At 39.3% G+C, this 27,387-nt stretch overlaps 1 protein-coding gene across 1 annotated transcript; it reads left to right on the forward strand.

Annotated features, from left to right (window-relative positions):
* The first annotated feature begins 2,394 nt into the window (after positions 1–2,394).
* loxhd1b (lipoxygenase homology PLAT domains 1b) lies at positions 2,395–26,159 on the forward strand. The gene is made up of 38 exons (XM_028579079.1): positions 2,395–2,754; positions 2,879–3,027; positions 4,005–4,128; positions 4,527–4,636; positions 4,925–5,065; positions 5,153–5,288; positions 5,988–6,148; positions 6,238–6,324; positions 6,729–6,864; positions 6,969–7,123; positions 7,347–7,507; positions 7,612–7,688; positions 7,763–7,959; positions 8,718–8,910; positions 9,223–9,383; positions 9,467–9,782; positions 9,962–10,113; positions 10,903–11,036; positions 11,205–11,350; positions 11,530–11,634; positions 11,740–11,868; positions 11,965–12,129; positions 13,632–13,813; positions 13,894–14,010; positions 14,214–14,376; positions 15,531–15,685; positions 15,774–15,983; positions 16,109–16,235; positions 17,108–17,316; positions 17,561–17,746; positions 17,859–17,986; positions 20,982–21,099; positions 21,465–21,642; positions 21,897–22,082; positions 24,466–24,636; positions 24,777–24,909; positions 25,191–25,346; positions 25,428–26,159. Exons 3-38 carry the CDS (start codon positions 4,020–4,022, stop codon positions 25,906–25,908), a joined length of 5,871 nt encoding a protein of 1,956 aa, XP_028434880.1. The 5' UTR covers positions 2,395–2,754; positions 2,879–3,027; positions 4,005–4,019; the 3' UTR covers positions 25,909–26,159.
* The last annotated feature ends 1,228 nt before the right edge of the window (positions 26,160–27,387 follow it).

Consider the following 27,387-nt stretch of genomic DNA (forward strand, 5'->3'; position numbering starts at 1 on the left):
TTTTTTTTATCTCAACCTGTAAAATGTACAAAAGGTAAACTCTGGAATTAAAGTACTCTCTATAGTGAGTATGTCATTAGTTCAAGGACAATTTGATGTAAGTTCTGTTTGGGGAAAGACACCTGACACCCAGAGTAGAGGTGAATTGCAATTATGGGATTATGCTTTGGTTTGATGTATATCGTAACATTACACTGAGGGAAGTACCATACATGTGCCGTCAGTATGTTATCTTCAACCTACAGCTATATGACACCTGTCCCTCACTTATCTTTACACAGGGTGGTTTCACATCCTAATGAGGGGCTTCATAGTTCTCCAAAGCTCCTTTTTGGCTCTCACTGTTGAATTTAAAAATCCCAATGTAAAGCCATACTGAATGTTTAACTGAGTTCTACACACACACACACACAAACACACACACACACACACACACACACACACACACATACACAGAGAGACACAGAAAAATGCTCTGACTACATGCACTCCATACATTAACCCAAAATTAACCTTTAAAGGTCCCATATTGGAAAAAAGTGAGGTTTTCTGTCTCCCCCATGAGGAATTCTAAGTAATGACAACAAAACTGTCGGCGCATCCACATGATACAATCCTTCCGTCATCGCGTAACACCCCCACCCGTCCTCCACGCTGTTGCTTGTAACCAAGGAGGACACGGATGATTTAAAAAAACATGATGGACTCTTCAGAAGAGGTAATTATCTTCGCTCGATTTTCACGAAAAAAAAACCCCATAAATAAGTTCCTTAACAACCCATGATACTAGCTCTTACTTTTTTATTGTGCAGGGCCTTCACTAGACAAAGTCATGTCACTCTCATAGTGGAGTAACATGACCTCACAATAAAATCCTTTTTCTGAGGAGTTTTAAAAAGAGGATAGAAATATTACAACATGCACAAACATACAGACACAGATTATAGCTGTAAACTGTACATCCCCCTACTATATATGTTTACTATTGTATCTTACCATACTGCCCAACATTCCCCTTGTATTGCATCTCCTGCTGTATTTATGCTTTCCGTCTGCTTTCTAAAACACACCTCTGTTTGTATTCTGTCACTAAACCCTGCAGTGTATGAGGTGGTGACCATCACTGGTGATGAGAATGGAGCAGGAACCGACGCCAATGTGTTTGTCATTCTGTTTGGGGAATATGGCATCACTCCCAAAATCCACCTGGCTAGCAAGTAAGTCCTTTTCAAAGATAACTGCAATTTAGATGTAAGGTCATCTGTTTTCAAATGAAAAACTTAAGATTTATTTTTTAATTTATCATGCTGGTCTAGCCTCAGATCCCATAGGTGAATGAGTTGGTTATGATGCTTTAATTAAAACTGTGTATTTTCTTCTCCACTTTAACAGCACAGAAAAGAGGTATTTATTTCTTAATGCAGTGATGGTGGTGGTTGTGAAAGAATGGCTACTCATACGACGGCCTGTGTGCTGTGATTTTGGTTATCAGTTTGCATGAATTGATTTGCTGCATGAATTTCCTAACAAAATTGACAGGCTTTGTGTTTCGTTATGAATTATGCATGTGTAATATTTTATTTTATTTAGATTTATCTAGATATGTTTAAAACTTTCCTGTTTTACTTGTTTGCATTTATTTTGTAGTTGAGAGTTTGATGAGTGAAAAGATGCTGAAATTCAGGGTGGTTCTCAAACTCTTACCATTTTGTGATTTCAGGAGCCGCACAGCATTCGAAAAAGGCAAAACTGATGTGTTCAGAATTAGAACTCACAATGTTGGACCTTTGCAAAAGATACGGTATGTTAGACTCTAGACATGTTATCCCTGATCCAGACTGTTTTTCAGTACAGCACAGATCAGCTTTTAGTTCGACCTAGGCCAAAGTTCCTCCCCTGAGTTTGTTTGCAAGAAGAGTGAGACTTATTTATCTAAATTTTGTGTTGCTTCAGGATTGAGCATGACAATACCGGCCTGAACGCCAGCTGGTTCTTGGAAAGAGTGGTGGTGACAGATGTGATCAGGCCTCACCTGAGGTTCTACTTTGCTTGTAACAACTGGTTGAGTAAGGTGGAGGGAGACTGCCTTTGTGTCAGAGACCTGCTGGGTACTATGGACCCCATGGACTTTCCAAAATGTATGTATACACAGATAAGTACTGCATATCTGATATACTTTATATTCAGAGTATTATGTAACAAATTGCTTTTTTTTAGAAAGTTAGTTATTTGAAGCATCCATATTTCCTCTAGTAACATACTATTGCTGCAACAAATCCTCATATCTAAACGACAGAGTAGGTCGATTGTCATTGACTCCCAAAACAACATATATGAGTATTCCATTTACTGCCGTGCGGTGGCCGTTTTTAACATGTGACCACGGTGGAAATTTTAATGTGATCATTCTATTCAACGTAACAAGCGCCGTTTTAAACACGTAGGAATTCTCATGAAATGGAACTAGTTACGTTTAGGCAACACAAATAAGGCTTAGTTAGGGTTAGTAAAACGTCAGGGATTGGTTTAAAATGAGTCACGTAAAACTACTTAAATGAAGATGTAACTGCGTCATGGACTAAGGTCTGTAAAAGTCGGTTAATTTCAAAAAGTGACCGTTGGTCTTTATTTTCCAGATAATAAGTATATAGTGAGTGTTTTCACTGCGGATGTAAAAGGCAGTGGAACTGACGCAGATGTCTTCATCAATATCTTTGGGGAGTTTGGAGACACAGGTAAATTAAAGCAGAACAGGTAACGTGTGCTTACATGAGCTCTCTCCCAAAGGGAATACCAGCTTAAATGCAGTCGATTCTTTTCAAATTGGGTTTAAATCAGGATTTATCTGATAGAATTAACAATTGTTTTGTTGTTTAAGGTGAAAGGCGACTTGCCAGTGACAAAAATAACTTTGAAAAAGGCACAGAAGACAAATTCACCATTGAGGCACCAAACTTGGGTAAAGTGAGGAAGATCACCATTGGCCATAATAACAAAGGCTCTTCAGCAGGATGGTTTGTGGAGAAGGTAAGAAACAAACAGATATTATTTACAAGACTGTTTCTTTAGTAAGCTAGAAATTAAATGAATTAATTTAAAATCCATCTATACTTAAGACAGATAAATAAAGAATAATGTGTTAATTTCATTTGTGTCATCATGTGTAACTTATGGGTTTTACAGAACCTTATCTTGAAACAAAACTCATAGAGTCTTACTGTACCTCATTCTGCTCAGTTCTGCCTCTGCAGAGGTACTTTAGACATATGATCCTCTTATTTCCTCTCAGTTTTCTCATCTGAGTCTGGTGTCCATGCTCTTCCAACACATAACGTGTGCACAACTGAGAGATGAGTTAGTTTAAACAGAAGCACACACACACACACACACACACACAAATATACACATACACATACACATACAAATACACACACACACATGTCGTCATTCTACCCTCTGTGTAAAGGGAAACCATGGCCCATTAAGGGATTGCCTTACAGCAAACAGACAGACGAGTCGGTAGATTTGTTGGTGACTGCAGCACAGACTGACACCAAAGATCAGTAATGAATCATATTCTATTTGCACTGCACCTGTGCTGCCTGTTAAAGTTCACATGGATTTGGGACAAAATATTATTTGAGCTTGCTTTTGCTATTTTCATTGCTGCTAAAACATGTTTAAGCTTAGGCTATATACTATATGATATGTTAGTAAATTATTAAGTGAAACAATCTTTAATTAGTTTATACAGTTCATACAATTTTATACATTTAATATCAGATTTAAAGACATCAATCAAATGATGTCAGTGTGTGTATATATATATATATATATATATATATATTATAATAAATATTAATTATAATTATAATTTCAATAAAGGCAACCTGTTGCTACATTAACTTTCTTAGTGATCAATATTTTCTTTATAAAAGAGCATTGTCTTGTAACTTGTTGGCTGGGATTACATTCTATTTTTCTTATTTTTCCTTTTTATACAGGTTATTCTGGATGATATGGGAAACAAAATAGTGTATGAATTTCCAATCAATCGTTGGTTTGCCATCGATGAGGATGATGGGAAGATCCAGAGAGACGTTTTGGTGGGGGGAAACCAGCCCACAGGTGAGAAATGTGTTTATGAGCCTGGATAAACTGCCTTACATGAACTTGTCCTCATGTCAGTGAATGCAACCATGGATAATGAACTCAACACTTGGCTGTTTAAATTATTTGCCTCATTTTGGAACTATTATTTGCTTCCCTGGTCTGAAAAATATTGCATAAAGGATTGTAAGACAACATTCTACTGCCAAGGAACAGATCATTTGCTGTTTTTCTTATTCAGTCCAAAAAGAAAAATGTGTTTTCTGTCCACTGCAAGATCATTAATTCTTGGGTCAGACTATCAATGTTTAGATCTGGTTGATCTGGTTCCTGCTAAGCTCCTTGGGGAGTTTGGGTGCCGTGACCATAGTGACCCACTGGCAGATGATAGCCTGACATGTAACTGTACCCACTAGGTATTGTGTACAACGTCCAGATTGTGACAGGAAACATCCGAGGTTCTGGGACCAACTCCAAAGTCCACATTGTGATGCACGGCTCCAAAGGCATGAAGAACAGTGGCAAGGTGATGAGAAGATAACGTAGACACAGAGCTGACAACTTATACCTCATTTTAAAAAGAATTGTTGCGGCAGTAGTTGTTATATACAGAGTATATAAAGAACTTTAACTTAATGTTGTAATGTTTGTTCTAGTAGTAATCCAGTAAATGGCATGTTAGAACCCAAAACAATTGAATTTTAGACCACCACCAGAGTATGAATGTGATGAAATCTCATCTGGGTTATACATCTTTCTTACAGTAGATAAACCACCGTTTCCTTTAACCTTTCTTCAATGTATTTGTATCCAGGTGTTTTTGGAGGGTGGAAAGTTTGAGCGGGGACTGACAGACATCTTCAATGTTGAGATTGCTGCGCTCCTTAGTCCCCTCAGCAGAGTCACCATCGGACACAACAATGAAGGAGTCAGTGCTGGGTGGCACTGCGAGAAGGTACATTGAACATGCACACACGCATACAAACGCTACAACCTGCTAATTTACTGAGAGTTAATTCAGCTGAATCAATGTTTTCCGCAGGTGGTGGTGTACTGTCCGTTCACAGGGATAGAGCAGACTTTCCCATGCAGCAAATGGCTGGATGAGAAGGAGGGAGATGGGCTGATAGAGAGAGAGCTCTATGAGATGGTCTCACTCAGGCAGAAGAGACAGAAGAGTAAGTTGAATGTCAATATTCATGGCTATTTTTTTGTACTTCTTTTATTTCCGGAAACACTGAGCAAACATATTTAAAACCCCATTCCAAACTCCAAACTATGTATCACACATTTGCATAATGACTCAGCAGGCAGTCTACATTCTACTTTGTAATTTTAATGAGTTGTTTTTCCTATTGCTTGTGAACTTAAGTATCCAATATCTATTTTAAAGAAAGGTAAATGATGAGTGCAGTTTGTATGTACTACCGGTATATTTGTTTTCTTCTGGTCCACAAACGTATACAGCAGAATTTGTGCATTAGCTTAAATTCTTTTCTGTCCACACAAATTTGGAAAGTGAGTATTCCTTTACTGTGTCATGTCTTGCCTTGCAGCTCCGCTACCATCGGTGTATGTGAATTGGTGAGGCAATTTGAAAGGCAAATTGTAAAGGGCTTTGTCCCGTAAGGCAGAAAGGCGCTATATAAATGCAGTACATTTACCATTTACCATCAGATGAGTAGTTTTCGAGAACACGCAAGCAGCAATTCTGGGAACCAAGCATTTTATAACTGCATTTTCTGTCACATGTTTGTGAGAATTTACATAGTAAAGTTGTGAAAAAAAAATAATACTGGGAACCACACAATCAACCCGTTCTGAACAGGCACGCGCTCCAAACGGGCACTGCATTAGTTTGGTTTGGTTCCCCTCAGAGCACCCATGGTCCTTGTGGATCTGGACGTCAGACCTCCCCGGTGCAGGAACCGATGCAGATATGTCCTTCCAGGTGTACGGAGAGAAGGGCAAGAGCGATGAGATCAGACTGGACAACAAAACAGACAATTTTGAACAGGGACAGGTGGATAGGTTTATGGTAAGTATCCTTTATTTTAATACCACACACATTAATATCAGCAATCAGATAATGAGGCTTCTTAGGAAACTTTTTATGTGATTTTACAGGTTGAGCTGCCTGATTTTGGAAAACTGACCAAACTCCGTATCTGGCACGAGAAGAGAAATCCTTTTGCAGGATGGCATCTCAGTAAGGTGAGGAATTATAATATCTATCATCATATCAGTTAAATTAGCTCAGTTTGTAATTTACTCAGATGCATTCTGCCAGTATTAATATATAAAGCAACATTTTTGCTATTTTATATTAATTATATAATGCCTAAATATGCACAGTTGTAGGTATGCTAGTTAACATGAAAACTAGGATAATGAAACAGTTTAGTATCCTCAGTTCATAAAAGACACGGAAAGGCATTAACAGAGTATCTCATTTTTAAATATTTCATTCAAACAAAACAATTCCTTTTTTATGTACCTTAGAAATAAAGAAGGAAATTCCGAAGATTGTTCCGCTTTGAGTGTTCAGTGTTTACACACGTGAATGAATTGATAATCCAGACAGCCCCTCACATATCAAAGTGCATTTTTCCAAATAGGCAACTTTGATGAAGACACTGACAAAGGAGAAGTATAAGTTTCCTTGTGAGCGCTGGCTGGACACAAATGAAGATGATAACGAGGTTGTGAGGGAGCTACCTGCCATAGGAGACCTCATCGCTGAGCCGCTGCCCGGTATGTATATGCACCTGTATTCACCATGAGCAACAGAAATCTGCTTTGCCAAAAAATAAATAAGAAAGTAAAATCAGATATAATTATGTTATTTTGTTCTGCAGTGATCAAATACAGAGTGACAGTTTGCACAGGGACTACCGGAGGCAGTGGCACAGATGCAACTGTTTTTCTAAATCTGATTGGCGATCAGGGAGACACCGGAAATCGGGAGCTGGTCAACTGCAAAAACAACGTCAACAAGTTTGAGAAAGGAAATGTGGGTACTTTCAGTACACGAGCTTAGTGAAATATCAGGAAGGAAAACTTAATTCTTTGTCTTCTCCTTCTTTATATGCTTCTTGGTTTTTGTTTCTTTCTGTTTTATCTGCTGATTAAAAAAATGTGCAATGATATCTGTCAGTTGGTCGTCACCACATATTCCTCAGTTTGACACAAGAACGTATAAAAATTATGCTGACCGTTTTTTTTTGTCTTTCTAGCTGGATGAGTTTATAGTGGAGGCAGTAGCCATTGGGCAGATCCGCAGGGTGAGGATTGGACACAATGGCAAAGGTGGAGGCTGCGGCTGGTTCCTCGATAAAGTGATTGTAAGAGAGGAGGGACAGGCTGAGGCCCACGCTGTAGAGTTCCCCTGCAACAGGTGCATTAGTCTCAGTGTGAATACAGAAAAAAAACGTGCTGAACAGTTGGTAAAACTACGGGTGTGAGATATATGAGAGTTTGTTCATTGAATGTGCTGTGCAGGTGGCTGGACCGCAACGAGGATGACGGACAGATTGTCAGAGAGTTAGTGCCACTCTCAGATGGACAGCGTCTTTACAGTAAGTTAGAGGAATCTCAAATTTGATTCTAACATTTTAATTTAACCTTATGTTTGTGTCTCTGTGTGTGTCAGACACAGGCTATCACATCGCGGTAAAGACAGGTAACATCTCTGGGAGCAGTTCAGACTCTAACGTGTTTGTCAAGCTCTACGGAGAGAAAGGCGACACCAGTACAATGATGCTGGTGGTCTCTGCCAACAACCTGGGGAACTACTTTGAGACGGGTCGCGTTGACATCTTCACAGTGGAAACCTTTGAAATAGGACAGGTGAGAAAGTGGAGGCAGAAACATGATGATGATGTACTATGATGTTGATAGATACAGGCGCTTAAGAAATCCTTTATCGGGGCCCCTGAGTAGCTCACCTAGTGGAGCGCGCGTCCATATACAGAGGTTTACTCCTTGACTCCGGCCTGCGGCCCTTTGCTGTATGTCATTCCCCCTTCTCTCTCCCCTTTCATGACTTCAGCTGTCCTATAAATAAAGGCCTAAAATGCCCCAAAAATAATGTATATAAAAAAAAAAAAAAAAAACTGTCAGTGATTTTGAGATTATGTCCATTGTGGGCTAACAATATGTGCTGTCAAGGTGCACATGATAAATATCAGCTTATTTACTTTTAGGCAATTATATTGCAGAAGTTATATTACAAAAGATTATTATCAATAGAGGTCTAGATAAGATCTTAACTTTGTACTTTGTACTACTGCATTTCTAAATTTGTAACCGCCTTCCATAGATAGGGTTCCCAGCATGAAAAGGGTGATCAGTCTGTGTGCAGACAGTGACTGAACAATAACAATCATGAGTAGTATACAGATTTTTCATTACACTGGGGCTAAGCATGAGGCTGCGTTTGTTAAATAAAATGATTTAAAAAAAAAAGAGAAGAAGATAGAAAGTGTATGATGTAAATATAAATGTATTTTATAAGCATGTTTTTGTCTGACTACTCAGTAAATGTGTTTGGTAATATCTTTTATTTATCAATTTTAAATAGTGTCTTCAATTTAATCTTATTCCAGATCAACCGTCTGATGATTGGCCATACCAACGAAGGCATGCGTGCTGGCTGGTTCTTGGACAGCGTTCAGGTTATGGTTCCTATCCAGGGAAAGCAATACATGTTCCCCAGTCATCGCTGGCTAAGCAAGAATGAGGCTGACGGCAAGACAGAGGTGGAGATCTACCCAAGCGAGATCCTGGACATAGAACAATGTAGGCAACATACACACACACACACACACACACACACACACACACATCAGATTCATGTTGACATTCTTTGTAATTGGTCCTGTGTCTTAACACTGTGGTTTTCTGGTCATTTAGCAAATGACATAAATACTGCATATTAAGATCTAGGTGTCATTTTAATGGTAAAATATAAAACGTAAGCATTATATTAAAAACTACTCTACCTTAGTCACATTTTTCCAAGAAATAATGGCCCAAATGTGTGCTGTTATTTTTATATTGGTTTAAAATCATTTGTGTGTCCTTTGTCCTGTGTCAATGTGTATTTTACAGTGATTAACTATGAGGTAACAGTAGTGACTGGAGATGTGTCGTTTGCTGGCACCAACGCCAGAGTGTTTATCCAGATCTACGGGGACAAGGGGAAGACAGAGGTCATCACGCTCGGAAGCAGATCCAACAACTTTGAGCGAAACACCACAGAAATATTTAAGGTATCAGATTGTGGAGTTCATGATAGTGCCAAAGAAAAGTTCTCGATGTTGTTTTGAATTGAAACATTGCAACTGTTCCCCAGATAGAGGCCAAAGATGTGGGGAAGGTCTTTAAGATCCGCATCGGTCACGATGGCTCAGGGATCGGATCTGGCTGGTTCCTGGAGACAGTGGACGTAAAACATCTAATCATGGCCTTGGTGCCCAAGGAGAAGAAAAAGGAGGACAAGAAAAAGAAGAAGAAAAAGAAAGAAGATGAGGAGGAGGAGGAAGGAGGAGAGGAGATGCAGGAGGTGGTGCTGAATTATCATTTCCCCTGTTCGCGCTGGCTGGCCGGGGGAGAGGAGGACGGCGAGCTGGTGGTGGAGCTGCTGCCTCAGGATGCAGAGGACCTAGAAGGTACAAAAGAAATATAACCAAGTGTAATGTTGGATTTCAGAGAGAGAAGTGTTGAACGTCTGCTATTTATGCACGGATGACTTCAGGAAAGCTGAATTACTCATATGCCACTTAATTTACTGTTTCATGAACTAAATATTCTTTCACACGTTTATATATTGTACTACATTGTCTGACAGTCAACACTTATGAAGTGTGCGTCTTCACTGGTGACACGCTGGGTGCTGGGACCGACGCCAACGTCTTCATTAATATTTATGGAGAAAACGGAGACACCGGAGAGCGCTATCTAAAGAACTCTGACAACCTCAACAAATTTGAGCGGGGGCAGGTATGAGAGATGACAACTTTTTTTTTTTTTTTTTTAATCAGCTAAAGATAACTGAAAGGCAAACAATGAATTACATTTTTTTTTTTATTCATTAATGTAAACAGCAATGTGAAAACATCCTGGGAAAAATGTTCCACTATGGTTCATAAAAAAGGCAAAACACACACATATTTATATTAGACTGGCTCACATTTTTCCAATTATTCTTCATTGACTTAACTTAAAATCACAAGCATAAAAAATCGCGGCTGAGAAGGGTAGAAATGTTTGTTTGAGCCAGGATCTCTAATGTAAACAAAATATTTAATTAGGGCTATACAATTGTACCCTGTTTCCTGGGAGGGTATCCTGCTGAATATTAACCAGCAGCTAGTCAAAGACTCAAGCACTTCCACGCAACATGAGCCCTGCACCAAGGTGTGGGTGGGAGTGTATTCTGGTGGGATTACAAACTCTCCTGTAGGCAAGCCAGCTGTGACTGAGAGGAGCTATGAGAAGTCCTCTGTGTCAGTGAACCTGTCCTACTTTTACTGATGACTTAATCCAAACCTGTGAATTATTAATATCTACATTACACCTGGCCCATGTCCACAGATCCAAAGCAACAATAGCCTCCCTTCGGTGGAGATAATGTTTGTTTACAAAAACGGCCACACATACTGTACTCATTTCAATAATAACTATGCAATAAAACTCTTAGTATATTATATTTTTACATATGTTTTTTTAAATGCCATAAAAAAGTATTGTCTGGAGCAGAACAATATCTCTGGTTGCTGTATTTGGCAGGAGGATGTTTTCATTGTGACAGCTGTTGATCTGGGTCCTCTTAAGAAGCTACGGATCCGTCATGACAATTCTCGGTCTTATTCAACTTGGTACCTGGATCGTGTTGAGATAGTGGACACAAAGGATGATACAACGTAGGTGAAACCAACATACAGTTTGCATGGGTTTTGTTCAATTATTCAGTTATCACAGGGAAAGATCTCACTGTACGCTTTAAAGAGCAATAGTTTTGTGTAATTATACAATTGATAGTGATTTGATAACATGTCGAGTGCTGATCAGAGTCTTTCTTGGATCTATAGCTACTATTTCCCTTGTAACCGCTGGTTGGCAGTGGATGAGGACGATGGACAGATAGCAAGAGAGCTGGTCCCTGTGGACGAGGCCTTCATGAGGAAGGATGAGGATGAGGAGGGGACAGCCGCCACTCTGGGGCTCGAGCAGAAATGTAACAGTTTCAAAGCTGACTCATATTTTAGTAGAGGGACAAGATAAAAGGGAGCCCTGCTCAAGTATTTATCTAAGTGCTGGTGAAACATGCAGGTGGAGACAAGAGCAAAGAGGGACTCATGTATTAGTGTGAAGATGAAAAGGATTAAAGTACTGACTTTAATTTTTATCTTGCAGCCATGTCTACTACATATACTATCAAAATAAAAACCGGAGAGAAAAAGTATGCTGGAACTGATTCCAACGTCTTTGCTATCCTATTCGGAGAAAATGACGACACAGGTACGATAACTCGCCAGCATCCTGGCATTGTTGAGGCAGCCTCCTGCTTTATGTTTTTGACTCAATGATACCAATCTTGATTTAAAATGTTCATGTCACTCACAGGGATCATCAACCTTAAGGCTTGTAAGAACTATAAGAATAAGTTTGAACAGGGGATGATCAATGAGTTCACTGTGGAGGCGGTGGATTTGGGCGACCTGGAAAAGCTTCGAATAGGGCACGACAACTCAGGTGGGGAAAGAAAAGGCTCTACAGAATAAAAATAGTCACTGGCATAAGCAGTAAACTATATAAAACTGAATAACATGACTGCTTTCTCATTGTCAGGGGGTTCATCTGGTTGGTTCTTGGACTGGGTCGAGATTGACGCCCCCTCACAGGGTCAGAGACTACGCTTCCCATGTGGCCGCTGGTTGGATAAAGGAGAAGATGACGGGGCGATTGTGAGAGATCTCTATCCTGCCGAGTTACAGACTGAACTCTACATACCATGTAAGTGAACAGCTGTGGAAGAAGTACTCAAATCCATTAGTGAAGGTAGCGATGCGCTGATTGAAAAATCTTCCTGTAAAAGTGCTTTATGCAAAATTTTACTCTGATAAAAGTGTGGACGTATTAGCAGTGAAATGTATTTAAAGCACTCTATCTGAGAAGGGTGCTTTCCAGAGCATTGACTTTTTGATGCAGCCTGTAATAAGTGTTATGTTTCTGATGAAGCCTGACTTTTAAACCTTATCTTCTTAATTTACACATGAAACAATCCAAATCACATTGCTGCAGCCGTAGATACGGTTCACTTCAACAACATTATGCATTATGCTGTTGAATGTGAGGTGAAAAACTGTACCAGTGTTATGCTCTACACACGCACTACAATCTTCATCCTGCTCAAGTGAACATTGCCTTTCCACTTCCTTCTACAGCAGGTGATCGTCATCATCTAATTAACCGTAACAAATCCATCACAAAAAAATTCAATAAGTCTAAAAACAAAATTCACATTCTTTCATTATTATGGCATCTTAAGAAATAAAAACTTTGCAATTAACACCAAAATGACTCTAACCTCTAATTGCTTATTACATAGCAATGATCTTATGTTAATAGATCAGGATGTATTTTGCATATAAAACCTTATTAATGCAACTATTAATAACTATAGCCATCAAATAAAATCCTGTGGGATCCCTTTTCCAAAAATAGACAGCGGGTCCCAGGATTTAGGAGAGCTGCTCCTGATCAGCACTGTAACCGGCTGTTCATAGGTTCGCCTAACTAGGTTTTATAAGAAAAGAAAAGAAACGCACATGAAGCATTCAGTTGAACACCAGCCAAATGCTTTATTAACACTTCTCTACTCCCTCACTCACTCTCTTCCTTCCCGGGGCTCTCCACCCAGCCCCTTTTCTCCTACGGCAATCTGAGGGACACGATCAACAGGGATTAACATACAATCTGTTACAGTGCCTAAAAAGACACATGGAAACAAAACTAAATAAAACCACCTGAGCAAAACAAACCACAGCCAACAACATGTTCTAAAATAATAAGTGAAAAAAAAAATTAATACAATGTGACTTTTCCCTTATTGCACTAGAATGTAACGTAATTTGCTACTTATTACCAACAGGTATGCATATCTTTATTAATACTACACAGTAAACTAAAGTGTTTTCCCTGCGGGACAGGTAAGGACACAAAATCAATGGTCAGTCTATTGACAATCAATTTAGTTTTTGCCATGCAGGTGGGAGCAGACACTGCAGGAGCAGGATTAAGAAAACAGCTCCTGAAGTTTCCAAAATATGATATATATTTTTTATTTTGTTCACATTAGATATTAACTTGTGCGCACACATTATTATATTGGGCCTACAAAGTATTGTCTTGTGCACATAAAACTGTGCATGAGTGCTTGAGTAACTGCACATTTACTGCATATCTTCCAACTTGTAAACAAAACAAAGCTGTCACTTTCTCCTCTGATTTCTCAGTTGTGCCTTATGAGATAAAGATATACACCAGCGATGTGTTTGGTGCGGGAACAGATGCCGATGTGTTTATAGTCTTGTATGGAGGCAAGGGAGTGTGCACACAGCAGAAACACCTGTGTGTCAATAAGAGAGAGAGACGTCTATACTTTGAGAGGGGAGCTGAGGACATGTTTATTGTGGAGGTGAGTGTGTTGATCTGGACTTTACATCCTTTTAAGACGGTGGCTTCAGCTCTGTTAACACTGTGTTGTCTTTTTCCCAGCTGGAGGATGTTGGTGACGTTATAGAGAAAATCAGAATAGGACATGATAACAAGGGCACGAACCCAGGATGGCACCTGGACAGAGTGGAGATCAGACGACAGCTCAGGAAAGGAAAGGTAGTAAAAATGAACTTGCGTAGATAAGTGTATCTTTAAGAATTTCCTTGTCTGTACCCTAATGAAATTAATGACCGATTAATAATGTCACACCTTTTGGCTCACACACCTCTTAGAGTCAAATATACTTTCCTTTGGTGTCAGTCAGACAAAGCTGGGCCCAGTTTGGGGATTTTTTTATTTATTTAATTTTTTAATGGCAGGGTTCGGAGACGACCATTTTCCCATGTGAGTGCTGGCTGGCCAAGTCTGAAGATGATGGGGAGACGGTGAGGGAGCTGGTCCCTTCAGACATCATCACAGAGAAACTCCTCAGGGATGGGAAGCTGAAAAGGACTGAAGTTGAGGTGGAGGACGCTTTGGAAAGTAGGTTAACCCTGAAGTACTTTTCTTAAGTATAAATTTGAAGGACTTTATTTAAGTTTCCATTTCATGCCCCTTTATACATTTACTCCACTTCAATTCAGAGGAAAATAACCACTTTAGTCACTACTTTACAGATTAAAATAATACTTATAAAAGATACAATAAACTTATAAAATATGATACACTGTTTTAGATTAAACCAACTAACAGTAATTAAAATAGTTAAAATAAGCTCCATCTAGAGCAACTACATCTGTAAAATACCACTACACATGATATAACACTCATGAGGCAATTTTTCTGCATACTTGTGCTTTGAAATAAAAGAATGCTAATAATTGTTATATGCTTTTAAAGATTTAGTGCATAACCTTTTGATATTAATGAACGTCAGTTACATTCAAGCCATTGCCAAATGAGTTGCTACAAACCTAATTAAGACTATCAGCTTCACACAACTCTCTCTATATTTCTCCGTGTGACTATGTTCAGAACAGTGTGTCGTCCGACGACTTTAGCGCACAGAAACTCGAGTGACGATAATTACACCTAAAGAGTCCATCATGTTTTTTAATCCTCCGCGTGCTCCTTGGTTACAAGCAACTGCGTGGAGTAGGGGTGGGGTGCGCGATCACGGAATGTGGACAGTTTTGTTGTCATTACTTAGAATTCCTCATGGGGGGCGACAGAAACTATGCACTGTAGCTTTAATGTGGCTATAGTCACATCCATCCATCCATACATCTTCGTCCGCTTATCCGGTGTCGGGTCGCACGGGGAGCAGCTCCAGCATATAGCATATAGGCTATAGTCACAGTTTTTATAATAACAATGCATCGAATGACAATCTGAAAACAATGTGAAAGGGGTCGCTTGTAGTGATGAACCTACAAAGAATTATCACCTGAATCTGCAGATGCCCTCGGTTTTATGGAGCTTCATAGCGAGTTTCAGCTCATTGTGTGGCTTAATTAATATACTGCATTAACACACACAGACTGTTGGATGGGAATCTACTTAATTCATATAAGCATTGAAACTTCAGTACACACCAGAAATTTCTAAATCATCTTAGTTTTCCATAATTACAAATCTGTGAGCAAACATTGAGTACGTCTACTTAATTCATATTTCTGTTTTTTCTTCCATCACAGCTCACATGTACAAAGTTTCTGTGCGGACAGGTGATATGTACGGAGCAGGAACGGATGCCAACGTTTTTCTCACCATCTACGGAGACCTGGGAGACACAGGAGAGCGTAAACTTGCCAAATCTGAGACCAATAAGAACAAATTCGAAAGAGGAGAGGTATGTGAGGAAAGGTGTGATATGTTATGACACAGTACTGCTGGTGTCTAAAGGTATCAAAATGTGTCATATTCTCTTTGCCTCTTAGGTGGACAAGTTCAGTATTGAGGCTGTGGACTTGGGCCAAGTGTTTAAGATACGTATTCGTCACGACAACTCCATGCTAGGGGCCGATTGGTACCTGGACCAGGTGGAGGTGCTGGATATGGAAACAGAAGAGGTGTACATGTTCCTGTGTGAGCGCTGGCTGTCGACCAAGAAAGAGGACAAACGCATAGAGAGGACATTTTTCGTCAAGGTTTGTTAAACTCTGGTTATGGTTATTACTTTGTTCTTCGTATCTTATTTCAAATAAGCTGCTGCTGCAGATAAGTTATGAGAATTAAATGCATTGATTATCTGTCTGATATGTGTCGGGTTCAGGGGTATGAAGGTGAAAGAAACACTGATCCAAACTCCAAGAAGTTGCTTCAGGCCAAACTGGGGCTGGACAGAAACGCCAACAAGAAGAAAAAGAAAAAAAAGGTGGCAGTGGTGGAAGAGGGTCCAAGTAAGGTCACAAAACTATTCTTCATGTTTCCCAAGATGGGTTTGGAGTATGATGAAAACATGTGCTTTCCTGCAGCAAAGACAACATAAAGGAACCTTTTGAAAAATTAGTCAAATTAATAATAGCAATACCAGCAGGGAAGAACACTCCATACTAAAATCCAAAAAAGAAAAGCCCTGCATGCAAATCTTAAAAAAATAAAAACTTTTAGAAATACTTCAAAATGTTTTTAAATTTTTCAGTTTACAGCTTTGTGTATTTATATCTCTAAAATTTGAACAAATTAAAGAATTAGAAGAATTAAAAAGAAATAGTTCAGCATTGTGGGAAATATGCTTATCTGTTTTCTTGCCGAGAGTTATATAAGAAGATCGATTCCACTCATGTTTGCTCTAAATTTGCCGCTATATAATATGCCTGTATAACAAAAACTCCTACAAACACCTTAAAAGCTCACTAGTTAACACCTCTTGTTTGTTCCGAATGCGAAGAAGAAAAACAAAGTGTAAAAACAACAATTTGTTGTTTTTCAAGAAATAATCTGTATTTCATATCTACGACTATTTCTTGGCCGTTTTTTGCCTGGCAATCTCACGGTGACGAGATATATCATGTTTATGAGTTTTAGAGGTGCTGGTTGGGGGGGTTTGTTACCCTCCGACAGAGCCAGGCTAGCTGTTTCCCCTTTTTTCTAGTCTTTATGCTAAGCTAAGCTAACCAGCTGCTAGCTATAGAGTTATATTAACTGTACAGGCATATAAGTGGTATCAATTCCCTCATTTAACTCTTGAAAGAAACCAAATAAGCGCATTCCTCAAGATGTGAAACTATTTGTTTGAATTCAACTATTCCTATTCTTCTCCTCTGCCCAGTCATCCCCTATCACTTCACCTTGTCCACTGGGATGGAGCGTGATGCCAGCACTACAGCCAGGGTCTATGTCATCATCATCGGCCCCAATGACGTCGAGACAGACAGGTTGTGGCTGGACCTGCAGGAGGGAAAGAAATCTTTCACAGCCGGAACCATGGACCACTTTGTGTGTTATGGAACTGACGTTGGAGAGATCAAGAGGGTGGAAGTGAGAATCTAGGGCTGTCTCTGTTGCTAAATCTGTGAAACTGTCTTCTCTCTGCTGCCTCCTCCAATGCACTGATGTTAAAAATTTAAATAAAGCCATTCTAGCTCAGCAATAATGAATTATATCTGTGCCTTCTGGTACCTAGATCAAACAAAATCAAATGATATATAAATTCCCAGTTCTACCTTCCCCCTCTTTTTCTCTCTCCTGTCCCTCCTCTTTCCTCCCTCCGTCTCTTCCTCAGCTTGGCCATAACGGTGTCACACCAGAGAGCTGCTGGTTGGTGGATGAGCTGTCTGTTGCCGTGCCAACCAAAGGTATCAAGTACATCTTTCCATGTAAGTGCTGGCTGGCTAAAGACAGGGGAGATGGTCTGACTGCCAGACTGTTCAATGTGCTGGACGCCAGCACGATCAACATAAACCGCAAAGTGAGTCACAGCACCTAAAATATAAAACCTTGGAAAATATTCATTTAATGTGTAGTATAAAAACAGAATTAGTCTCTTCCATATATGTATTATCTGTTGCTGTATATTGTAGGTTATTTATTCAGCAACAGTTGTCACAGGTGACACTCAGTCTGCAGGGACTGATACTAACATTTTCCTGACGGTGTACGGAGCCAATGGGAGCACAGAGGAAATGCTGCTGCCCAAAAATGAGGACAGGTCAGTCATGCAATTAGCACCTGATTGTATTGATCACTTGTCATTAACGTAATGGTTTTATATTTTGGGAATTACATTTATTTGCTTTCTCGCCTTCTTTTATTTGTATCAGCTAAATATTTCCATCAAGAGTTGGTAGAGACCAAAAACAGAGCTAAAAGTTATGTTCGCCTGTATGGAGCTAAATCGGGGCCAAATGTTTTGTTCATTCGAAAAAAATATATATAGTTGAAAAAATAAAGCTTGAAATTGAAAATTTAAGTTTTGGTCAAAACTTGGAAAAAATAAAACCATGTATTTGAACTAAAAATAAGTGTACCAATTTTTCTTTCAGTTTGAATAAAATATAGATTCAATTCTGGAATTATTTTGAATAAATTATAAATTTTCATTTTTCACTTTTATATTTGTTTTCAGTTCCACATTTCATGTTTTCAGATTCAAAAGTTTTTTTTTACGGCTTCAAATTTTTTTACGGCTTCAAATCTTTTTTTTTTTTTTCGGTTTCAGATCTGTTTTTCACTTTCAGATATTTTTTTTTTCGGTTTGAGACTTTTGGCCCTGATTTGGCGTGGGGGCGTGGCTTCAACTCAGAGGGGCGTGGTATTATGAGTGACAGCCTATCAAAGAAGGCAGAAGACTCCTCTGTCATGTTGACTTCAGGAAATGGTGTTACTGTGAGAACTATGACTGAATGCTTTCTATCCACTATATACATGTGATTTTTACTTAAACTGATGCCAGTGACAAAGTTCCATTTAAAAAATGTTTTGGACAACAAATGGCACCAATTACATTATAAGAGCAATAAACTGTGCCAGATTGTGCAGTTCAGCAGGAACAATGACTTCTCCCACTTCCATGTATGACTTATAGCACCACAGTATTCACTGGCACCAGCCCACAGGTAGGACATGTGAAAGATATTAGCATTTTTGAATAGATACTTTGCGACGTTATCCCTCAATGGCATTTTTTTTTGTGATTAACACATAAAAAGGAAAATAGGTGGACAGCTGGACAAAGCTGGCAATCAAGCATCGCTAGCACTAAAGTTAGCATTAACTAACGTTAGCTTCACACTAGCTGGTGTTTTTACACTAATTTCAGTGTCCAGCTCAAGGTTTTTTACTTTAACGTGTATTGGTCTTTGTTAACCTCGGTTTGTCAGAATGACCATAACTTGACACTGGCTGCAGTGAAGAAGGTCTCCTTTTATAGAGTAGACAAATATGACTTTACATTAATGCTCTGGCCTGATAAATTACGTTTTACACTATAACGTTACATGTAACAGCATGACAGTTATGCCTTACAAAATATGCCAAGTGGGCAAACTTTGAAGGCTTCTACCACAGCCTAACTTAAGTATCAGAATACACTAACTTGTCTTTTTGTATTTGTATGTCTTACTGTCTGTTTTCTGGACCGTGTGTGTCCGTAATAAAAGCTTTGATTGATTGATTGATTAACAAAGCGGACCAGGACAAGTTATGTTGTTTAAACTAACCATGAAAAGGTAACACTAGCAATGTTAGTTATCTATAATGTTTTATATTTATAAGGCTGTACGGCTGCAGGCAGCCACTGTCGAGTTATGGTCATTCTGACAAACAGAGGTTAACAAAGACCACTACACGTTAAAGTCAAAAAAACTTGAGCTGGACACTAAAATTGGTGTAAAAACACCAGCTAGTGTGAAGCTACGTTAGTTAATGCTAACTTTTGTGCTAGCGATGCTTCATTTCCAGCTGTCCACCTATTTTCCCTTTATGTGTTAATGACAAAAAAAATGCCACTGCGGGGATAATGTCCCAAAGTATCCATTCAAAAAGGCTAATATCTTTCACATGTCTTACCTGTGGGCTGCGCCAGCAGGTTGCCTTGGCGGAGCGGACGCTATGCTGACTGCCGAGTGAATACTGTGGTGCTACATTTAATGTCATACATGGAAGTGGGAGAAGTCATTGTTCCTGCCGAACTGCACAATCAGTTTATTGCTCTTATAGTGTAATTGGTACCATGTGTTGTCCAATACAATTTTTTAAATGGAACTTTGTCACTTGCATCAGTTTATTAAGTAAACATCACATGTATATAGTGGATAGAAAGCATTCAGTCATAGTTCTCACAGTAACACCATTTCCTGAAGTCAACATGACAGAGGAGTCTTCTGCCTTCGTTGTTAGGCTGTCACTCATAATACCACGCCCCTCTGAGTTGAAGCCACGCCCCCACGCAAAATCAGGGCCAAAAGTCTGAAACCGAAAAAAAAATTATCTGAAAGTGAAAAACAGATCTGAAAAAAAAAAAAAAAGATTTGAAACCGAAAAAAAAAGATTTGAAGGCGTAAAAAAAATAAGTTTTGAATCTGAAAACATGAAATGTGGAACTGAAAACAAATATTAAAGTGAAAAATGAAAATTTATAATTTATTCAAAATAATTCCAGAATTTAATCTATATTTTATTCAAACTGAAAGAAAAATTGGTACACTTATTTTAAGTTTGAATACATGGTTTTATTTTTTCCAAGTTTTGACCAAAACTTAAATTTTCAATTTCAAGCTTTATTTTTTCAACTATATATATTTTTTTCAAATGAACAAAACATTTGGCCCCGATTTAGCTCCATACGCCTGGTGGACAGAAACACAACTCCAAAAAAAGAATAATCAATCATGACAATCGCAGGCTTAAGCAAGACTTTTGTACACATTAAACAAACAAGATATAACATGTTAATCTGTGAGCTTTAGAGGTGCCGATAGGCGTTTTTAGCCCGAGCCAGGCTAGCTGTTTCCAGTCTTTGTGTTAAACTAAGCTAACTGGCTGCGGTTTGTAGCTAGATAATTACCATACTGACATGAGAGTGATATTGATCTTCTCACCTAACTCTGGGCGAAAAAGCATATAAGCATATTTCCAAAACAATTTCTTTAAGATAACCATCTGAAGTCCAAATATATGTGAATGTATATATTGTTTCTGTTTAGGTTTGAAAGGGACCAAAAAGACACTTTTAGTTTGGAGATAGATGACATTGCTCCTCTAAAGAAGATCAGAGTTTGGATTGACGGTTCTGGAAGTCGCCCTGACTGGTTTCTTGACAGGGTAAGGTGTAGACTAATAGGGCTACTAACCTGTAGGAGCACTATATAGCACCATAAAAATAAAAATGCAAAAAGCCTCTGTATTTGATCTGGTTTTATTCCTGTAGATACAAGATACATTAGTGATTATGCTTGGTAATATCATATCTTGTTTAATACTATGTAGACCACAAATACAAGCTTGTAGTTCAAGTTTAGAAATCACAGTATTGGTCCGAAAAATTGCAATTGGATATTTTCCTGAAATCTTTCACGCTACTGTCGGTCTGTTTCTGTCATATCTTCTGCTGCAACTAAACAATGATATTCACCAAGAAAACATTTAACTTCAGTGGTCAATGAATGTCTAAATAAAAATCCTTTTAGATCCTGATGCGGAACCTGAGCACAGAGGAGATATATATGTTTACCTATGAGAACTGGCTGTCAAAGACAAAAGGGCCAAAGAGGACAAAGGTGTGTGAGCTGGCAGCTTTGGTGGATGACGAGGAGATGGTGGAGAAAACAACTTACATCATCCAAGTCCAGACCAGTGATGTTGGAGGTGGGTAACAGTTTTTGGACTTTTTGAGCATTTTACATACAGTATACAAAATACAACTAAAACGAGCACAGTATTTATAATTTAGTGTTACAACATGTAAGGCCACAGGGTGTTAACGTTGGACATATTTTTTTTTACTACTGATTGCTTACCATAATATATATGTGTGTATATATGTTATAGTAGCATCCATGCAACATTATTAGGCAAATATAAAGATCTGTTTTCATCAGCAAATGCTTGTGATATTTTAGGTGCCGGCACTGACGCCAATGTGTTTGTGATGGTGTTTGGGGAGTATGGGGACACCGGGACACTGCCTCTAAAGGAGAGCACCAACAGGAACAAGTTTGAGCGTAAAATGAAAGATGTGTTCAGATTCCCCGACATGCTCAGTCTGGGAGAACTGTCAAAGGTCCGAGTGTGGCACGATAACAAAGGTGAGGAGGAAGGGAGGGCTGGGTGTCAGGACAGCACAACAGACAACAACAGAGGGATCTTTGTTCTCTTTTCAGACATGATTTTGATGATTTGTCCCAGTGATTCGGCTTCTTTTTCTTTTCTTTTTTTTTACACTTTATTAATTTTTCCATATTAATAGTACATTGTTAACAGTACATACACCACCAATGACAGAAAACAAACAAAAAACATCCAAAAACTATTAGACAATTGCCAACTCTACATGATGTTGAGAGTCATATAAAGTTCAAATCCCGGGGTGCCTGGGTGGCTCACCTGGTTGAGCATGTGCCCCATGTGCAGGGGCTCAGTCCTTGCCACAGCGGCTATGGGTGTGATTCCAACCTGCGGCCCTTTGCTGAGTGTCATTCTTCCCCCTCTCTCACCATTTCCTCTCTACAGCTGTCCTGACAAAAAAAAAGAGTCCTGAAATAATATGCCCCCTAAAAAAAAAGTTCAATCCTATATTTTAATGACAGAACCAGCCTTTCATTTTGCATAGGACCCTTTATATCCTAATTATGCCACCTGATTCAATAAATCTTTATTGCAGGTATGGTTGTGTAGAGCAAAGATACAGGAATCATGGCAGGAATAAACTAAAACCATATCTACAAACAACAATAAATAAAACCCAAATAAAACAATAACAATTTTTACAGTTACATTAACAATCAAGAAGTCAGGAAGGATAGATTCTCCACATAGGGATGAAGGGGGACCAGATTCCATTATATATCTTAAAGTGATGGTTCGGAGTAATTTCACCCTAGGGTCCTTTGCACCATGACCTCGAGCCAAACACCCCTCCAGAAGCTTTTTTCACCTGGGTCGAACATTGGGAGAGTTAGCGTAGAGTAGCAATAGGTACAAATAGTACAAATAGGTTATGTACTCATAAAACGATGGATTGGAAAGTTTGTAAGTACACCAGAAGTTTATGTAAATAACACTTGCCTGTTGACTTCTGCTCTCTGCTGTTGCTGCTGCTGCTACTGTTACCGGTAGTAAGAGCGCTTAGGGCTGTCTACAAATTACAACACCGAAAAGAGATACAACAAAAATATTTATTAATTTAATGATTAAATAAGGTAATGTCTCCAAACTTACCTCAGTTATAACTTGCCTCCTGCTAGTTATACTACAGCACTTACTTTAAAAAAAAAAAAGTTAAATTAATAAATATTTTTGTTCTTTTCGATGTTGTAATTTGTAGACGTCCCTAAGCACTCGTCTTACTGCCGGCAGCAGCAGCAGCAGCAACAACAACAGCAGAGAGCAGAAGCCAACAGGCAAGTGTTATTTACATAAACTTCTGAATACTTACACACTTTCCAATCCATCGTTTTATGAGTGCATAACCTATTTGTACTACTGTAGAAGTTTGGTATCATTTCGGGCATTATTAGTGGGGTCATTTACGAGATACAAACGTGGGTCCATTAGCCCATGCGCTAAGCTATTCAGCCGATAACGCTCTACGCTAACTTTCCCAATGTTCGACCCAGCTGAAAAAAGCTTCTGGGGGGGTGTGAAGGCTCGAGGTCATGGTGCAAAGGACCCTAGGGTGAAATTACTCCGAACCATCACTTTAAAGACACATCATGACTTCCTTGAAGTGATTTGGCTTTTTCTTTTAGACTTTCAAGGCTTGTTTGATTACAATCTCAGTATGTTTATGTGTGCTTTTACATGCCTGAGACCATCTATTCAAACAAGAAGTTACATGAGGGGAAATCGCTGCAGTAAATCATTTTAAAATAATTTAATATAAAATTTTACCTTTTCTTATTAGAACTCTAGTATTAGAACTCATATGACCAGAAATGGATGAAATGCCAGAATCTACCCCTTTTTAGCGTACTGTTATCTTACTTATCAAACATGAAAAGAATATTTAAACCTTTTTGTAAAATACGCTTGTTCACTTTCTTGCCGAGACTTAGATTAGAATATCAATACCACCTTCAGACATGAGAGTGCTATCGATCTTCTCATCTAACTTTCAGCATGAAAGATATTTCACAAAAATGTTAAAACCATTGAATTTGTTTATTTTGCACAATAAAATCAAGACAACAATAACACAAGATTAGGAAAACCCATAGGGGCTTATAGAAGGAGTCTCACCTAAGGAAGAGAGGAATAATATAGATAATGAACAATTCCTTCTGGAGTTCCTCAGCCAATTTTGATATAGTATGTACCATCACAATTGATAGCTGCAATGCACAGAGGGGTGAATATCATTAGATTGCAAAAAGGTGACACGGGTAAATACACATCATTGCTTTAAAAAAAAACATGTACTCATTGAAAGGATAAAACCGTAATGGACTTTGTTGCTCTTGCTATAAACAGGTCCTGCTCCTGGTTGGCACCTGGAGTACATTGACGTGAAGGATGAGGCCATGGACCAGACCTTCAGGTTCCCCTGCGACCGCTGGTTTTCTAGAAATGAAGATGACAGGCAGATAATGAGGGAGCTGGCCTGTGCCAACAACGACTCCATAGACCTCAGTGACAAAACCAGTTAGTACAAATGGAAGTCTGTGGGCATAATTACAAGCTCTCTAATTTTCGAAGATGAACGACTTGCAGCTAATTACAACCATTTGCCAGATGTGAAATGAGCTTAGTGCGACAATCTTTGTCTGTCTGCATTGCCACAGAATATGAAATTGCCACAACAACTGCTAACACAGACGACGCCTCCACCACGGAAAACGCCTGGATTGTGTTGGAAGGAAGGAAAGCTCGTTCCAAGGAGTTTGTTCTGGAGAATAAGAAAAAGAAGTTCTTATGGTAGGTCTTCAAAGGGAGTCTAGGTGCAACAGCTAATGGTAAAACCTTATTATGTGGCCTTACATAATCCCCTCTCTTTCACACGTTTTGTTTTTCCACCCTCTTTTATCTTGTAGCTTCACTTTCTGTTCTCCAAGTGTCTGTTCTCAGGAGAGCTAATCCCAAGAGACGCACAAAAGAAAAACTCTCTGGCAGACCACTGAATTTAACCATTCACTGTTCAGAATTAAACCCTGCACAAACTATGCAAGTTGTTGTAACTTTTGTTTGCCCTTTCACAGCGGTGCCACTGACAAGTTTGAGTTCTCGTCCAAGCACGTTGGGGAGATTGCCGGCATCTGCATCGGCCACATAACAAAAGACGGAAAGAAGGTGAAGAAAGAAGCCTTCTGGCACGTTTTGGAGGTGGTGGTGACAGAAAAGGAGCTGGGAAACAAGTGAGTTGAATCTCATACATCCTGCATAATGTTATATAAAATGTCACTTTGATGTGACTTCAAACCTTCTCTCCTGTTTAGGTATTTCTTCCACTGTGATGCACAAATCCCCCTGGCAGCCAAAAAGGACCAATTCCTGACATTTGAGTGCTCTAAATCCATCGAGAGCTTCGCGAGCAAAGTCCGCAACCTGGTCCCTGTCAAGTATGAAATCATCGTCATTACTGGGGATCTGAAAGGAGCTGGCACTGACGCCAACGTTTTTATCAGCATCTATGGTGTAAACGGTGACTCCGGCAAGCGTCATTTGCGGCAGACGTTCCGCAACCTTTTTGAGCGAGGGCGAACAAACCGCTTTGTTCTGGAAATGCTGGACCTCGGGGAGCTGCTGAGGGTCAAAGTGGAGCATGACAGCACCGGCTGTGGGTGTGGGTGGTATCTAGAGTGTGTGGAGGTGACCAACACGGCCAATTCAGTGACAACCATCTTCCAGTGTGGAAAGTGGCTGGACACTGGTAAGGCCGACGGGCAGATTCAGCGTGTGCTCTATCCCAAATATTAGGAGGACGCATGAAACAAAAAGTGGGGGAACATTCCTTTAGAGACTTAGTTAGCATAGCTCGTCTGCATGGTAGAGGAAAAAGATTGAAATTAACAGAACAATATGTACCTTAGTGTCAACTTCTAAAGGAACCAACAATGTTCTTTTTTAAGTTTGTGCCAATTGTTTAGGTTGCCCCTCTTCTAACGTCAGAGAAAGCCATTTGCCACCTCTCTTGTTCAATTTGAAAAGTAAAGCAAATCACATCTGAATATTGCCCATAGCAGATGAGAGTCTGTCATAGTCACATGCTTCAAGAAGTCCACCATCATTCCTGTGCCCAAGAAAACAAGACCAGCCTTCCCGCTCTCTTATACGCAGGCTTGGGGAGTAACGGAATACATGGAACGGCGTTATGTAATTAGGATACAAAAAAAGGTACATAACTGTATTCTGTTAAAGCTGTGGTTAACAATATATTTTTTTCGTCGTAATCTTTCAAAATATTGTAATTCAAGTGGTCTGAGAGAAAACTAGACTTCTGCGTTTCCTCTTGGCTTTGTTTTCAGGCTTTAGATAGTCTAGCTGTGACAGAAGTCTTTTGCCAATCACAGGTCATTTCGGAGAGAGGGAGAGCGTTCCTATTGACTGTTCTGCACATGCAAATTACCGTGCAACAGAGAGGGAAAGCTTTTTGCATTCTAGATGTAATTGGATTACCGATACATTTAGTAAAAATGGGGATTATTAACAGGATTACAATTTTAAAACACATTTTAAAATAAAGGACGATATGTAGCCGAGTGTTATGAGTGACACGTATACTTATGAAGGTAATAAAATAATAATACGGAGGCTTTGTAGTCTGAACCAAGGTGACACATTGTCAACGGCATCGCATTACAGCTCTACCTTTCCACTCTGACCTTTCACAATAAAAGTCCTTTGCTAAGAGACAACAAAACAGCTTACTACCATGCACATGCACACACACTACACTTGACAAGTATCACACAACAACACTCTGGTCTCGAAGGAAACCAATGTTATCATGTGTTGTGCACTTTCATTGCAGGTCTAGGGTACTGCCTGAATTTGCCTCATGCTAAGTAGTATTTTAAAAATACACTGAGCAGAGGACACATTTTTTTTATGCTAAAAATCTTGGTTTTCCCATTTTCTTTTCTAAAGTTACATTGTTCGGTTGTCTTACAGAATACACAAATGTGTATTTCAATCAGGAGAGACTTCCTTGCAATTATGAACATATTTATTGTACAGACAAACATGTAAATGTAACGAGTCTCTGGAGATTGGACTCCATCGAAACCAAATGTCATAAAGGGTTAATGAAACCCAAACATATCCCCCAATGGAGGCCAGACACTGGTGGTGGTGATGAAGTTGCACAGGAACCACCGACAGCCAAGCGCAGGCGAGACCCGAGGCCGTGGGCGTGACCACTGGTGGTAGAAGGGGAGGAGGCGGGACGCACTCTAT

Source organism: Perca flavescens, chromosome 5 (assembly GCF_004354835.1).
Source record: "Perca flavescens isolate YP-PL-M2 chromosome 5, PFLA_1.0, whole genome shotgun sequence".
In the NCBI taxonomy this organism is placed as follows: Eukaryota; Metazoa; Chordata; class Actinopteri; order Perciformes; family Percidae; genus Perca; species Perca flavescens.

Coding starts and splice junctions, on each gene's coding strand:
- loxhd1b (XM_028579079.1), top strand. CDS start 4,020: ATGGGAAACAAAATAGTGTATGAATTTCCAATCAATCGTTGGTTTGCC. Junction 7,689..7,762: donor AGATGGACAGCGTCTTTACA/GTAAGTTAGAGG, acceptor TGTGTGTGTCAG/ACACAGGCTATCACATCGCG. Junction 14,011..14,213: donor GACAGCTCAGGAAAGGAAAG/GTAGTAAAAATG, acceptor TTTTAATGGCAG/GGTTCGGAGACGACCATTTT.